The sequence below is a fragment of the Falco naumanni genome, chromosome 12, assembly GCF_017639655.2.
Source record: "Falco naumanni isolate bFalNau1 chromosome 12, bFalNau1.pat, whole genome shotgun sequence".
NCBI classification, from domain to species: Eukaryota; Metazoa; Chordata; class Aves; order Falconiformes; family Falconidae; genus Falco; species Falco naumanni.
The window spans coordinates 28,564,072-28,580,387 of NC_054065.1; the positions used below are offsets into that span (position 1 = coordinate 28,564,072).

The 16,316-nt window shown below is 43.2% G+C and overlaps 1 protein-coding gene across 2 annotated transcripts in view; it reads left to right on the forward strand.

Annotated features, from left to right (window-relative positions):
• XDH (xanthine dehydrogenase) overlaps positions 1 to 16,316 on the forward strand; it is a 63,155-nt gene that overhangs the window by 34,355 nt on the left and 12,484 nt on the right. For both annotated transcript variants that reach the window (XM_040611537.1, XM_040611536.1), the window contains 14 exons: positions 165 to 349; positions 875 to 1,049; positions 1,511 to 1,600; positions 2,242 to 2,411; positions 5,612 to 5,735; positions 6,139 to 6,258; positions 7,489 to 7,585; positions 9,558 to 9,682; positions 10,450 to 10,583; positions 12,035 to 12,122; positions 12,746 to 12,832; positions 14,264 to 14,455; positions 14,945 to 15,090; positions 15,689 to 15,770. In XM_040611537.1, coding sequence (XP_040467471.1) covers positions 165 to 349; positions 875 to 1,049; positions 1,511 to 1,600; positions 2,242 to 2,411; positions 5,612 to 5,735; positions 6,139 to 6,258; positions 7,489 to 7,585; positions 9,558 to 9,682; positions 10,450 to 10,583; positions 12,035 to 12,122; positions 12,746 to 12,832; positions 14,264 to 14,455; positions 14,945 to 15,090; positions 15,689 to 15,770 — 1,815 coding nt within the window. The remainder of the gene's footprint in view (positions 1 to 164; positions 350 to 874; positions 1,050 to 1,510; positions 1,601 to 2,241; positions 2,412 to 5,611; positions 5,736 to 6,138; positions 6,259 to 7,488; positions 7,586 to 9,557; positions 9,683 to 10,449; positions 10,584 to 12,034; positions 12,123 to 12,745; positions 12,833 to 14,263; positions 14,456 to 14,944; positions 15,091 to 15,688; positions 15,771 to 16,316) is intronic.

Consider the following 16,316-nt stretch of genomic DNA (forward strand, 5'->3'; position numbering starts at 1 on the left):
AGCGCTACCTGAACAAACACGTTGTGCTTGGCCCTGCAAGATGAATCAACCAGATATAGTTCCTGGAATAGCTCATTCATATAGAAATAGGTTAACACCTTGTCATATTTATACTCCAAAGCATGCCAAGGCAGAGAATAAATAAATATTTTCCTGTCTTCTAGGGTGAATACTTCTCAGCTTTCAAGCAGGCTTCTCGTCGGGAGGATGACATTGCTATTGTGACCTGTGGGATGAGAGTCCTGTTCCAAGATGGCACTAGCCGAGTGGAGGAGATAAAACTAAGCTATGGAGGAATGGCTCCTACAACGGTCCTGGCACTAAAAACTTGCCAGGAGCTTACTGGCAGGTAGGAATTTTTCTGTGATAGAAAGGCTCTCTGATGCAAAGGTGCTGAATTTTACAGGATACTGTAAATACTATAAATTCTTTCTGATAGTACACAGAAGGAGCAAGTGGAGGAAGCGTAGCTATACTTCTGTGGCTGGCTGTGTTTTGTGTGATGCCCTGCTGACTCCGGTACTCCTTACCCTCAAAGATCCATGTCAGTCCCTCACTGAGCACAGTTTCCTTGCTAAATTTGTTCATCCATTGAAGTGGGCAGAAGCTAGATGTGGGGATGACCTACAAAACTGATTTTCTTTCAAACTGGGTTAAGAAATCTGTAGTGTTATCATTTAATAACTTTGCCACATCTTTAGAAAAGATGATAGGAGCTCAAGATGAGAGCGAAGCTGACACATATACTATAAACAGAGACAGAACAGGGGGCTGTTGCTTGAGAGCTTGCGGGGGCTGCCATGTCAAAAGAGTTAGTCTTTCTCCGTGATATTTAGGTCTGAGTATGGGCTCTGTCACCTTTGTTCCCTTGCAGAGACTGGAATGAGAAGCTGCTGCAGGATGCCTGCCGCTTATTGGCGGGTGAGATGGATCTGTCTCCTTCTGCACCTGGTGGGATGGTGGATTTCCGACGCACGCTTACACTCAGCTTCTTTTTCAAGTTCTACCTGACGGTCCTTCAGAAACTGAGCAAGAACCACAATGGCACTGTGAGTGCTGCTAGGGAAGGCAGATTTTGGGAAGAACCACCTGTATGTACCATCCTGTTGGGGAGGCATGGGGAGGGTTCAGATTCAAGCAGAGTCATACCTGATGGTAAACTCCATGTTGCAATAGCTGCCAGAGCTACTCTGCTCCTTATGCTGCGTAACAGTGACTAGTCCATCTTCCCACCTGCTTTCTTGTGGCATCCCCACCTGTGCTGTGGAAGGATGCTGATTTGTGGGTTCACAGGAGGATTCCTGGACTTCTCCACTTGGTTGCATTACAGCTGCCCTCATGGGTCTGTGGCTGTTCTTTGCGCAGAGCCTGAGCTCTGTTTGCCTTTCACCCAGTAAAAGTTGAATTATCTTCACTGGAAGATGGAGAATAGAGAATATCCTGGGCTACTGGGGAATGTGAGAAAGGGACTGGCAGGGAAGATGATTGTTCTTTAATATGTCTCTGGCAGAAAAATCTGTGTGAGCCCATCCCCTTGAACTACATCAGTGCTACAGAGCTGTTTCACAAAGATCCCATTGCAAATGCCCAGCTCTTCCAAGTAAGTAGCAGTACCTGCATGATGTAGACCCAGGCTTTTCTGTGCTTCTCCCTTCTCAGGTCATCCCTCTGAGTATGGGCAATACATGAACTTATATAATGCCGTTCCTGAGGCTTATATTTGGGCCTCAGTCCCTTCCTTGCTTTAGGGTACAATGTCCTTTCCTGTCATTGCCCAAGACTGTTCCTGACATGTACAGCTTCAAAAAAATTGCTGCAGGTAGCACTTTCCTCTTGCAGCGAGCTCCACATCAAAGCTCAAATTGCCCTGCTGCTTTTCCCCACTTACAGCCTGCTTTTCTTTGTATCTCTCAGACTTCAAATTCAGGATATATCTGCTTCTTATTTCTCTGTTAATGACCTGTTCTCTTCAGCTTTGAGAACAGAAACTAGTTTCAGAACTTGAACCTTTCATGCAAGCTGTCACATCATAGCAGTTTGAAAAACCGAATCCCTTTCACTTCTTTCTCTGTAGCCCCCTCTGTAGCCACTCCATCTTGTTTACCATCCTTTCCCACAGGACTGAGTCCCCATCCCGTTCCCCATCTCTCTAGAATGTCTCATGGTGCCTTTTGCTCTCCCATCAATGCTTCCGTCTCCTGCAACCTAAGCGGTAGTAGTCAGTTATGTGTTTTACTCCAGGAAGTGCCCAGGGGGCAGGCAGTTGAAGATATGGTGGGTCGGCCTTTCGTGCACGTTTCAGCAGCCAAACAAGCATGTGGAGAAGCTGTTTACTGCGATGACATCCCTCACTATGAGAATGAGCTGTATCTAACACTGGTGACCAGCACCAAAGCCCACGCTAAGATCCTGTAAGTGTTGCTTCTGAGTTTCAGCTGTTGGAAGCATCCTGTGCCTGGTGGCTTAGAAAACAATGACCTGTCAAGTTGTGGGTGACGGAAAGGTTTTTGCCTTAGTGGGAACTCCAGTTCATTGCACATTGTTACGTGGAGGAGAGCTGTATGGGTTACAGCTGCCTTGCGAGTCTGCATGTGTAGGAATATGAGGGAATTAACACCAGACTTGGAGCTTTGCTGAAGCACAAATCCCTCAGCCCTTGGCAACCTTCTTGCATGCCCCATCTCTTCTACTCAAGCATGCAGGATTAAAAAGGAGCAGGGTAGGAAAGCATCACAGTGTCTAAGGAGATGCCATTTTAATCACTAACCAGAGCATGCAGTTTGAATGTGCTCTTTCTACCTAAAAATTTAGATTGTAACGTGCGGTTCCACCACAGCACTCCAGCTGGTGAGTCAGCTGTGTGTGTACTGTCTTCTGGTTTTTGCCTTGCACTGACTATGATCAAGCCCCCTGCATAACAGTCCTATGTGAGTTAGCTTCAGCTGTTCGACATAGACCTGTTTGTGCTTCGCTGTAGCAAGGTGGATAGGTCAGTGTTTGGAAGTGCAGCTGTCCTTGAAAATGTCTTGTCTGTGCAGGGTATGACTGATGCATAGTTTATAACAGTAGTGACTAACCAACTCTGAAATGCCTATCCTGGCAGGTAATGTCATCTATGTTCTCGTATGAGTTTTAATGCTGTTATGTCGCAGGACTGATGGCCCCCCACAATCCTTGATTGTGCTTACGCTGTGGTGGCTCTGTGGGCTCTCATCTGCCCTCAGCTGCTTTGGTGTGGGACATCGCATTACATTGCCTGGTGTCACCCTCAATAGCATTGCAATGTGCTGTTCATTTCTCAGGCAATACTTCCTGCCTATTTAAGCTTTGTGTCCAGAGGTTTCCCACAATGGTCAAACACGGGGTGGGCACCATGGTGGTCATGGATGCACAGATGTAGCAGTTGACTCCCAGGTTCTGAAAGAAATTGCTCTGTCATCATACTTGAACCATAGGTATTGCAGTGTGGTCATTGATGAGGGCTGCAAATGCATAAGCATTATTACTACTTCCAGTGCAGATGGGGCAATAGAGAAAGCACCTGTGCCTCTGACCACAGTATTTTCTAGAAGTTGCTGTACGCATTCTCTTGCATTTGCATTGCATGCTCGTATTTCAGGCTGTGAGCCTGTATTGTTCTGTAAAGGAAGTACTAGAATATTTCATCAGGTGACGGAAGTATGTCAGCCTGTGATTTTGGCACTCAAAATATTGGCTCTGAAAGCTTCTACTTCACCCGCATCAGATTTTGACCACTGAGTGGAAATTAGAAGTCATCAGCCTCTGTGTTTCTAACTAAAGGAAACTGTCAGGGGGCTGTTTCTCAGGCGTTACTGCAGAACCACGGGAAAGTGAACTTTCCAAAGAAAAATAGCATTGTCTTCGGTTCCTGGTGTCTAAGAGTTCATGTGGGAAAGTTCATTCAGACATTTAATGTCTTTTTGAAAAAGTCTGTAGCTCGCTGGGACGCATAAACAGCTACTTTCAGGCACAGTTTGCACTGGAGTTTCAGGAATCTAAACAAGCATGCTGAAAAAATTGCAACAATTTACAGAAAACAATAAATCATTCAGCAGAGACAAAGCCACAGCTTTTCTATTTGCAACAATTCCCTTGTAAAGCAAGCCAATTATATAGCCAGTGTACAAAACATTACAAAAGAAGCTTGAAAGTATTTTGCAGTATATTTTTTATGAAGTGCTTCTTATAAATTAAATTGTTTCACTTTTCTAATTACTTTTTCCTGCTTGTCAATTAGTTTTAAGTCTGTAAATGATTCAAACAGACAATTTTTTTGTTAGATACCTCTTTTGCTACTGAAGAAAAGCCTTTCGTGAAGCTTATTGGCTCTTGGAGCATCATTTCTTTTGCATCCTTTTAAATACCCTACCACTTCCTCGTGATTGATACTCAACTTCTCCCTGACTCACAGCCACATTTTTTTTCTAGAGTTGAACCCACAGTAGATGATATATTTCTGCAGTAAAATTTCGTGTTTATCAATAGACAGAGAGGAATCTTGCCTTAACAGAATCGTGGCAGCTAAGACCACAGTGGAGACATGCCATCACTAACATCCCTCTGTCTTTGCTAAAGGGTATCAAGGGATACAGGCTAGGGGTTAACCTGCTGGGAGGCAGCTCTGCGGAGAAGGACCTGGGAGTGCTGGCGGGCAGCAGGTTGCCCATGAGCCAGCAGTGTGCCCTGGTGGCCAAGAAGGCCGGTGGGATCCTGGGGTGCATTGGGAGCAGCGTGGCCAGCAGGGCGAGGGGGGTGACCCTCCCCCTCTACTCTGCCTGGTGAGGCCACACCTGCAGTGCTGTGCCCAGTGCTGGGCTGCCCAGGTCACGGGAGACGGGGAGCTACTGGAGAGGGTCCAGCGGGGGCTGTGAAGATGATGAGGGGGCTGGAGCATCTCCCTGCTGAGGAAAGGCTGAGAGCGCTGGGGCTGTTCAGCCTGGAGAAGGCTGAGGGGGATCTTATCGATGCAAACAAATGTCTTCAGGGCGAGTGTCAAGGGGACGGGGCCAGGCTCTGTTCAGTGGTGCCCAGCGACAGGACAAGGGGCAACCAGCACAAACTGCAACACAAGGAGGTTCTTCTGAATATGAGGAAGAACTTTGAGGATGACAGAACACTGGGACAGGCTGCCCAGAGAGGCTGTGGGGTCTCCTGCTCTAGAGACTTTCAAAACCTGCCTGGATGCGACTGTGCAACCTGCTCAAGGGGAACCTGCTTTAGTGAGGGCTTGGACTAGATGGTCTCCAGAGGTACCTCCCAACCGCGACCATTCTGGGATCTATAGTACATGTGGTAATTGGATCAAGTTCAGGTACGCCTTAGGGAAAAGATGTATGATACAGTATAACCCAAAGAAGCAGACTAGTGATCAGGGTCAGTCAGGATTCAGATTATCCATATAGATCCCAAATTATTTTAGTCTAATGTTGCCCTTTCTGCCTTGGTCTCACATGATATTCAGGTGACAAATTCCTTCTCTTTTGCAGAACCAAACTTCAGGGAGTCAAGCCTGAAAATGTATTGGTATCTCATAAGCGCTGTCAAAAACAAAAATGAGAAATAATAACACTGCCTCTCCTCCTTTCTTTAGTTCTGTAGATGCATCTGAAGCCCAGAGTGTTCCTGGGTTTGTGTGTTTTGTCTCCGCCAAGGATGTTCCTGGCAGTAACATCACTGGCATCGCTAATGATGAGACCGTCTTTGCTGAGGACGTGGTATGTGGTTAAAAATAGCCTTTTCCAATCACACTGCTCAGGAGATAAGATTTCTTATTGTCTAGTGAAGTCCTCTACCTTATACAGAAATAAATCCTAACTGCACTGGAGTCAATAGCAATCTTGGTGCCAAATCCAATAAATCCCTTTGCCCCACACCCCTCTCCTCTGTGTTACCTGCTTTATTCTTCTCTAAGCTGTAGGCTACTGGGACAGGCTCGTTCACTTGGTTACTGTCCAAAGTTGTTTGTGATTGTTTTCCCTTGACTGGTTTTAAACAGACCAGTCTGAACAAACCAATGAAAAACTGCCCAAAAGGAGCAGATGAACAGAATTATCATGAGCCTCTCAGTAACTGCATATATACACTCCAAATAACGGTGGGTCCTAATCTTGCCTGTAGGTCACTTGTGTTGGTCATATCATTGGTGCAGTTCTTGCAGACACACAAGAACATTCCAGAAGAGCAGCTAAAGCTGTAAAGATTAAGTATGAAGAACTCAAACCTATTGTCACAATTCAGGTAAGATGGCTCAGATCTGCTTCTGCATTTAGCTTGGGGACCCCCTGGTGTCTAGTTAACTTCTGTTCTCACACATGGTTATTTAGCCACATCTTTTGCTAGTCTTTGTGGGTGCAGCAGGATATAGATAGAAGGAATCTGCATATTTAAAGAGGACACACCTTTATGTGGTACTGATTGGGTGTACGCTAACTTGTTCTGTGTTATTTAAAGCTAAGATAAACCAAACTCTGGTATATACACTGTGCTCAGCAAAAATTTGTTTAAATTAACAAGGTTACTGTCAGTTACATTCTTACCTGCAGGTGCTTGCTTTCAATAGTCTCTGGTATGGTCCTGCTGACTTCATTGGTATTCATTCATTCTTCATTCTCTGGTTTATAACACTTAATAATAGGATGTGAAAACATCTCTTCTAGCTCTCACTGCACTGCTTTTCTCAGATTTCTGCAGACCACTTCTTTAGTTTCTAAGCTGATGAAATTAATTTTCAAGACTTCACTCTCCACTGTGAACATTTCCACTGACTGTATGGACACAGCCCTTAAGTGGCTTTTCTCAAAGATGAAGAAAGTAATGTCAACAATTTGTGTCACTTCATGCTTTTTTTTATTTAACTAGTGGAGCTGTTGACAAGATTTCCTTACGTGAAAGTAAAAGCAAATGATAATATCTAATACAGCATTCACATCTAGAAATGAGAAACACTGTATGAAGCTGTTATTGGGTAGAAATTAGGACCGTGGGTTTCTAATTATTTTTTTAATGGTCAGTATTTCATACCATGTATTTTGTAATGTGAATTGTATTCATGTAAATACAAAGACTCTGAATTGTCTAGTACAGACATTGGTACTGTCATCTGTGGACAGAGGTTTTGGGTTGTTTGTTTGATTTCTGGGTTCACAAATGTGTGAGAACTTTTCCTTTTCTGAGACTTCTAGTTGTTTATTCAACCAGAGAAGATGAGAGTGGAGCCAAAAATGTGCTGCTGCTGCTGATGTTGTTTGATCGTTCTGTGGATCTGAGTTGTGTTGTGGTTTTTTTTATTATGGAAAGCTTCAATTCTGGCAAAAGTGAAATGTCTTTGTAGAGCTTCCCCAAGAAAAGTTATTGTATATTAGCTCAGAAGTTCTTGTGCTTTTTATCTTGGATATTTTTTCCTCAGTCAGAGAAAGCTTTGTTTTCACGCTGCTTCCACAAAAATTTCATTGTGTCATTGTTTCCTAGGAAGCCATTGAGAAACAATCCTTTCTTAAGACTATAAAGAGGATTAAGAAGGGAGATGTGAAGAAAGGATTTGAAGAATCTGATCACATTTTGGAAGGTGAGAATAAGCATTTATACTTCTTTTAAAATAGGATAGTTTGTGACAAAAGTTGAGCTATCAGCCTCCTTTTTATGCATATGAGACAGAATTCATGAAGTGAGGCTTGTGGGGCTAAATTAGTTTAATATTAAGTCTCAGCTAACTGTTTATATACAAATAGCTCATGAATGATTTAATTTCAATTTCAGACAGACTTGGATGCTCCCAGCTGTGCCCCTGTAAACACTGTCTTCCAATGAAAGGACACTTTTTTTTTTAAAGCAAATATTCTACAAAGTGATTTTTTTTTTTTTTTGAAACTTATCCATATAGGAGCTTTTTTGCTGTCCATACATAGTCTGGTCTGAATCTTCTAGACAGTCAGATTCCTTTAACCCGGTATACGATTGTATTTTATGAAAATGGGACATAAATGCATCTGAAAATCTGATCCACTAACATTGGTGGCTGTAGGTGTCATGAAGAACATGGCACTGCCCTGTAACGCTTTCTCAACATTGACCGTTGGTCTGTCTCTGAGGACAGGTTTTTTTTGGTGGACTGCTTGGTTTCATTTAGTTGGAGTCTGCCGAGCAGGTTGTACAGAGATGGGTTAACACAGCAATTATCAACAGTTGTTTAAAATCGTTGAGTTAGAAGGGGAGAGTGCCAGAGCCGTGAACTAGGATATTCTGTCAGACCAATGTTATTGCTTGGTGTATGTATCACGATCAATAGCTCCCGAGAGGAGGAGTCTCAAACATCAGACCTTTTGAAGGATTATGTATTTATCAATAAAAGGGTGTTGTATTCCTCTTATAGATCTGAGAGGGAAGTTTAATCAGTTACAGACACAAAGCCTGCTACGAAGGGATTATCTCAAAGATCACAGGGAAGCAAAAACCCCTTACCTCCTTGTGGAGGAAGAGGGAAGTTATTTAACAGAAACACCCATTTCCAGGTCTGTTGTTTGCTGTATTTTGGTACGCATTGCTGAGACTTTGCTCTGCAGTCAGCCACTGGCGCTGGCACTTCAAAGGTGTCAGAAGCTGTTAACTGTTTCTTGTAGTGCACCATATTGCACAAAATGAAACCACTGTGCCAGGCAAGGCAGAAATTCTTCTCAGCTAGAAGAATAGCTTATTTAAAAGGCTGCAGTACTGTGTGAATGCCAGGCCAACCCCGTCGAGGAGACAAGAGAAGGGCCCCTGCTACATATCAGAGTAGGCGTTGTCTCATACACGTGCCCATTTCTCACTGATGTACCTAATGAAGGCAGCTATTTTGTTGTTGCTGAATTGAATAAAAGGAAGAGAGGAACAGGATTTCACGAACTGCTCTGAATATTAATTTTGGCAGCTGAATAGACCAGGGCCATGACTGAGAAAGGAGGTTGATTCTGACATTTAATAGCATGTAGCATGACTGGAAATTGTACCCTCAGCACTGCCAGGTAGGATGTCCTGGGAAAGAGCCACTGGCAGTGACAGAGAGATGATTTGAAGTTAGATCTTCTTAAGGCGTTTTGGCTTTCTATTTTTGTTCCCCTGTTTCAAAGTGTGTAACCTTGTACTTGATCTGCTCAGCTAAACTATGCTTGATTTATTTTTATCCTTCATCTCAGTGGTGTTATGAGGGCAGTCTGAAAGGCACCAAATACTGCATCTTAAGGGATGCTAGGTTAATGGCATGGCGTGCAGGATTATTTTTGAAATGCCAGCCACTTCCACTTGTGGTTTTGGACTGAAGATTTCTAGAAAGTGGAGGTAGGGGGCAGTATCTGGGGTGCTTTGGGGTTTTAGGGTTTATTTTTGTAATGTTGAACCAGAAGTATCAATTTTAGAGCTAGGGATATCCAATGCTGGGCAATGCAAAGGGTTTTCATTTTACACTTGTCATAAAGGCGATAGCTTACGAGCAGTATGTGACAAGAGACAACTTAAAGCACCAGGGACACCTTATTTTTGAGGCATTTCTTTCCATTTTCTAGGTGAGATGTACCTTGGTGGGCAAGAGCATTTCTATCTGGAAACTCATGCTACTGTGGCTGTGCCAAAGGGGGAAGATGGTGAGATGGAACTCTTTGTGTCAACGCAAAACCTAATGAAGACACAGGTACTGTCTCGTTGACCTGCTACCTAAAAGGCATTTGTTTCTCAGTTTCAGACTAGATAAATGGTTGTTTTACAGTTGGTCCTATCTTGTCTTGAATTAAAAAAAAACAAACAAACAAACCAACAACACCACATAGACTTAGAGTTGGGTACTGGATCCAAAGTCCGTATCTATCCCACTCATGTCCTGAATCTGCTTCCAGGTGACAGAGACGTTTCTGTTGGCAGCACATCTTTGTCCCCAGGGATTGAATGCTTAACCCTTTCTAGAGAGGGTGCCAGCTGGTCAGTAGGCATGGCTGTTGAATGACATGTCAGAAAGAGGTGGTATAAGCACTGACTACATATACCAACTCTGCCATCTTGTGAGAGAGGCTGCTGGCACTATGGGGTGTCTTTGGCCTGTTTACTGACTCACCAAGACTGCCCAAAGGTCTCATAATAGAGTGAGGAGAATGGACAGAGTGGTATGGATGTCAGACTCTGTGCTAAATGAGACCTGTGTCTTGGTAACCTCACCTCATGCCAGTTTCTTCCTGAATCTGGTGCTGTCCGCTGAAGCACTGTGTGCCTTCCCATCTCAGAGATGAAATACTGAACTTACTGGTTCCAATTGCACCAAATCCAATTGCAGGACCAATAGGACTTGCAATATAACGGAGTATTTGCACTGCTGCTTTGATTGCAGAAAGGCAATATGTTGGTATCGTATCTAGTTCTCAACACAGCTCAGCTCTGTACGTGTTCTGCTGTTCCATTTTCCTTTAGGAGTTTGCTGCTAATGCATTGGGAGTCCCATCAAATCGGATTGTGGTTCGAGTGAAAAGAATGGGAGGAGGGTTTGGAGGAAAAGAGACTAGGAACACTATTTTGACAACTGCAGTAGCTGTTGCAGCCTTCAAGTAAGTTTGGGTGTGGGGAACAGGGCTTTTCCTTTCAGACTGGTCCAGCCTGCTTCTTTCTGGGACACTGTTTGCACTGGAGCACTTTCAAGACTCTTCATGCCTTGTTACTGTAGAGCTTATAGCAAGCCTGGGATTTCCCAAAGGATGTACCTAATGGCCTTTTAGCTGGTAGGAGGAATTGAACCAGCTCAGAGGGGCTAATCTTATGCGTGAATGTCAGCTTTTAATAGTAAAGGGGGAAAACTCCTTACTCTGCTCTGAAAACTCTTGTATCACAAATTATCTGCCTCTCCATCACAAACCTTTTGAAAATCCAGCACTAGCCATGCTTGCTTTGTGTAGTAGAGGTATGAGAGTCTCTTCCTTGCTTGAAACTCCACTACACCAACCTTGGGCCACTGTTTCTCTGCTCTTCTACAAACTGTCTCTTTGGGTTTTTCCCTTGGAAGGGTGGCAGGCCACTGAACAGAAATCCACACTTTTCAAACCCCTAAAAACTCAGGGAACGGACCTAGGCTATAACCATTTGTGAAGCATAGATTTGAAATGTGCTTCTGGTTTCTGAAGTTTTGATATAGGCTCGTCTTTAACTGTGCAAGTTTCTGTGGTTGTGAGGGAACACGACCTCTGAGATGACATTTGTGTAGTGTGCATAACACCGCCCTTCCCAATACGGCCCTTGTAGTTCAGGATGCATCCCACTGGCAATGCTAGGTGGGTCTTGCAATGCAGTAGCAATTTAGTAAAGTACCTTTGGAAGAGGAGAGCCAAAATGAAGCTCCTGTACTTAAATCAGCTTTGTTTTTCCTGCTTTGAGCAAACCGCCTGCTTTCTCTCATTAATCAGTAATACATCTGCATTTTTCTTTCCTTTATCTCCGCCAGCCAAACTGCTGTTTTATATCCCAAAGGTTATGAAATAAAATCTATGGCATTCCCTAGATATTTGTACAACCTGAAGAGAGTCACTGGGAAGGCAGAATTGTTAGAAAATGAAGAGCAGCTCCTCTGCTCGTTGTTTTCCTCCTTGGATAATAAATAAGCAGATAAACAAGGTCAAATTGAAGGCTAGTTCATACTTAGCATTATTATATAACTCCGTATGGCCTTCTCTTTTGCAAAGCTGAGACAGTGTCTTGAGAAATAATCTGGAAAATGGTGATTGCTCAGTTATTAGCATCTGTCTCTGTAAGAGATTCTTTTTAATACAAGAGTCTCCACAAGAGTTTCGATGAACAGGTCCCAACCTGAAGTTCTTAATTTTTTTTCCCTTTTTTCTCAGTCTTGCCATCTTCTTAAGAGGAAGATATGTAAACCAAGCAGTTTACCCCTAACTCCCCGTTGCCACTCTGGAAAGACAATGCTCACCCAAAAGAGGAGAGTCTTGCTCTGTAGGGCCTGTATTGTGGTGTGTTTCAGGCTTTGCCTGATAAATATATCCTTTAACAGAACTGGCCGCCCAGTAAGGTGCATGCTGGATCGAGACGAGGACATGCTGATAAGTGGTGGCAGACATCCCTTCCTGGGGAGGTACAAGGTATGCATACATATGAAATGAATGCATGTTGACTCAGTGTCGTCACCTGAAATGTCAGAGTAGTAAAATGCTGTGAAAAAATTGCTGCTCCGGTTGTTTCACTGCTGATCTCCCCTGCTGCAAACGGATCAGGTCAGCTGGATTATAGCATTTTTTCTGTTAAAGTCCTGCAGAGGTTCTTTTGGCTTAGATGGTTCCCTTCTTCTGACCTCAGCACAAATACTTCCCTCTTCCTTGCGACTGAGGTTTTGCCCCTTTCATAATCCCATCGCTTTTAGATGCTCCCCCATTGTTTATGGTATAATTCCACTGTTTGTTTTGACAAATTTCCTTTCCTCTTCAATCCCTATGCAACTGCTTCTGCTCTTCAAAACAAAAACCTGTTAAGGAAAGTGTGGCTGTGACAACTGGCCAGCACTTATTTTAGAAGAGGTCTCTGAAGCAAGATTAAGATGCATACACAGACCCTTTACTGGGAAGCTTCCTCAGCTGCTGCCTGTGTCCTATACGGCAGCAGAGGACAGTCAGCCTTTTGCCTGCGTAAGGTCCATTCAGTTTTTGGAGGGAAGCATGAAACAGAGCATTCTATAGGAAACGGATCACTGAGGACACTCTCTTGACAGGTTGGTTTCATGAAGAATGGGAAAGTCAAGAGTCTGGAGGTGTCATACTACAGCAATGGGGGCAACTCTGTAGACCTCTCTTATGGTGTAAGTAAAACTTTGATGGCTAACTAGACAGAAGATATTTCCCTGTGCAACCTTTTGCTCTGACTTCAGAGAGTTGTTGGCTACAGCATTGCTTGCACATCTTGCTCTCAGACATGACTGAAACCAGACCTTGCTAGGTTTCTGAAGCTTCTACAGCTGCTCTCTGTGCCAACTGACCTGCCTTGGCATGTGCCACATAATTCTTATTGATGCTGTAATAGCTTGGATTAGGCAAAAGGGTCAAGAAAGTTTGCTTTGCATTACAGGGAGCTGTGATGGGAAACTTGTTGCACAATGCAAGATGACTGACAGTTCCCCAGCTTTGGGAAAAGCTAGTTCCTTGGCATTAGAAACATCCAAGTTAGTAGGCTGATCAGGGCAGAGCGCCTAAATCAGCAAGCTTCTTAAGGACTGGCTAAAGTTAACATTGCATTCACAGGCACTAAGAATAGGCCTGACTCACACATTTGACTCCAAGAATTTTTGTGCTCATGAGTAAAAAACTTTCCTTTTCTGTTGTCCGAGTGACCAACCCAATAGCCTAGTGTCAGTCAAGTTTATTCTAGCTCCCTTTCCTAGTCCACTGAGTCTTTGATCACTTTCTGCAAAAATGAATCAATTTTAGTAGGAGAGAACTGCAAAATCTCTTGACCATAGCCAATTTGACGCTAGCAATGTGGTTGGTGCTGGGCAAAGCAGAATTGCAGAGAAATGTCTTTGCGTAAACCAAGGGCCTGTCTGAGAGTACATCTATGGGAACTGTCTTTTTGACCGTGTCTGAATCGGGGAACTAGCAAGTGCTCCATATTGAAATAAGGTTGGGGTGTGCATAATCTCCTCTCTGTGCTGCTGCTGGAAGGGAGATCTGGGAACACAAACCAGAAAGAAGCTCTCGTCCTTTCCCAGTTTGGACCATTAGAGGACAAAGATCTCAAACCTTGCAGTTTAGATGTAGCTACTGAAAATCTTTATTTCATATAGCTGCCCTTACTGCCATAGCCCAGTTGCTGAGTCACTTAATATCAGCAAGCTTTCTTTTCCAGTAACAGATTACTCAGTGTAATTAAAAGAATATTCTGGTTCTTCCAGGTGAGTAATGGTATTTAGTAGCAGTTTGGCTCAGCATGAGCCCGTGGCCAACAAAGGACTTTGAAGCTCAATCTGCCCCAGGGTCTCAAGTCTCAGCAGAGAAGTATGCTTACTGTCCTGGCCTTCAGGAGGGTACCACTTGACACACCATTGCAAATGGGCGGAGTACTGACTGCACCGCAGTGCTCATCCAGCTGTGTTGACTACAGAATTGCAGGATACAAGAGAAAGTGCTGGTTGTAAATTAGCTTCAGAGCTTTCTGTCTGGTTTTGGTAGCTAGTAGGAAGTCTGACATGATTCATGGAAAATGTATTCACCCCCATTTTCCTTCTCTTCACCAGGTTATAGAGAGAGCCCTGTTTCATTTGGATAACTCCTACAACATTCCTAATGTCAACAGTGTGGGCATTGTTTGCAAGACCAACTTGCCTTCCAACACAGCCTTCCGTGGCTTTGGAGGGCCCCAAGGAATGATGATCGCTGAGTGCTGGATGAGCGACATTGCTCAGAAGTGTGGCCTGCCACCTGAGGAGGTACAGATCCACTGACACGTTTCAGGGTGGTGCTGCCTTTGAATAAGCTCAGGGAACTGAACTACAGAAAATCACTAAGCATAAGAACTTTTGCTTCATTTTTGCTAAGCCCTTAGCAGAATCTCAAACTTTCTGTAGATCTGCCACATTATAGCATGGATTATCTTCTGCTTCATTATGTTCCCTGAATAGCTTCAGTTGTGAAACACCTGCTTTAAGGATAGATATTAAAAAATAAAAAGTCCAAAGGCACTAAGTACCTTAATCTTATTTACAATGTGCTTAAGTCCGAACCTCTACTGAAAATTCCCAGCCTTAATGTTTTAGTCCCCCTTTCCCATAAACAGATACATGTCTGTTAATTCTATTGTTCTGTAGAGTGAGCGGAGGAATAACACTAGGAACCAACATGTTTTTGATGTCATCTATTAAAAAGACCTAGTCTGAAACATTAAACTTGGCATGTCCTTCATATGTCTCTTTGGGAAGGTGCGAAAGCTCAATCTTTATAATGAAGGAGACCTGACTCATTTTAACCAAAAGCTGGAGGGATTTACTCTACGAAGATGCTGGGATGAATGTTTGTCAAGCTCTAGCTATCATGCCAGGAAGAAATTAATTGAAGAATTCAACAAGTAGGTGTTCTGGAGCTGTCCTGTTACTGAGTGCACCTGTTGCCTACTAACCTGTGAAGTTTTCTTAGCAGCTTGAGTGATATGAAGTCAGACCTTATATTTGCATTGACTTCTAAAAATTTCTCTGTTTGAAATATATTCATGTTCACTGTGGGAAGAAACTTCTATCAGTGAGCTGGTAGCTTAAATAAGGCAGGATTCAGATCTAGCATGACATAAATTTGTAAGGGAAATGTAGAGAAGGGAGAGGGTGTTTGCTAAGTCCAAGCAGGCTTTTCAAATGGCTATCAAGGTAATTTGCTTAGGCTTTCCCCTGCCTTATAGTCTTTTTTTTTTTCCTAGTTGGCTTGTATGTACAACTGAATAGTTAATAATCCAGACAATTGCTTCTATAATGCCTCGGGAGCACCTTCAGTTTGGATTTCTTCCTGTTAGAACCCATGAACAAGCCAATCTTTCATAAAAATTACTGATTAACTCAGTCTATATTGCATTCAGGTATTTGATTTCTGCTTTGAAACCCAAGCTGTTGGAGGGAAGCGTAGTACTGAACTGCGATGAAAGCCTCATGAGTATGAGTAATGTTCTTTCCTTGCAGGCAGAATCGCTGGAAGAAGAGGGGGATGTGTATCATTCCTACCAAATTTGGCATCAGTTTCACTATCCCATTTCTGAACCAGGTCTGTGTCATTCATCTTTCCAGTAGAGAAGCTAGATTTATGCTGCCTCCTCCAGGCCATCCTCTGTTTGTACCAAAAGGGAGCCTTTCACAGGAGTAGTAAATTAGTGAAGAGCACATATTTTTCAAACCAAAATGAGCAATGCAACAGTTACCAGTTTATATTGTCAAAAGACACCACAGTGCAGCTATGTTTCCATGGTATTGTGTTGTGTTATGTTAACTTCCCTGCCTATTCCTTCTTCCTCAGTAGTCTAAACACTGTTCCTGTATTTGACCTGACTTGATGGACTGTCAGTGGTATTTGCAAGTTTAGGTGAAGGGGCAGATTTAGGTTACTTCACTGGCTTTCTGAGCTGAAAATACTGACTGAGATTTGTTGGGTCGTTGGAACTTCTAGTGAGTTGGTGAGATTAAACCAAACTCACCTCAAGTGTAAATTAGTGGCTTGAATTACACTGAATAATGATTTTGGTCTAGTTCTGCATTAATTCTCTCTATAATTTGTAACTGAAATCTGCTAAGGATTTCCCTAGATCATTTATGA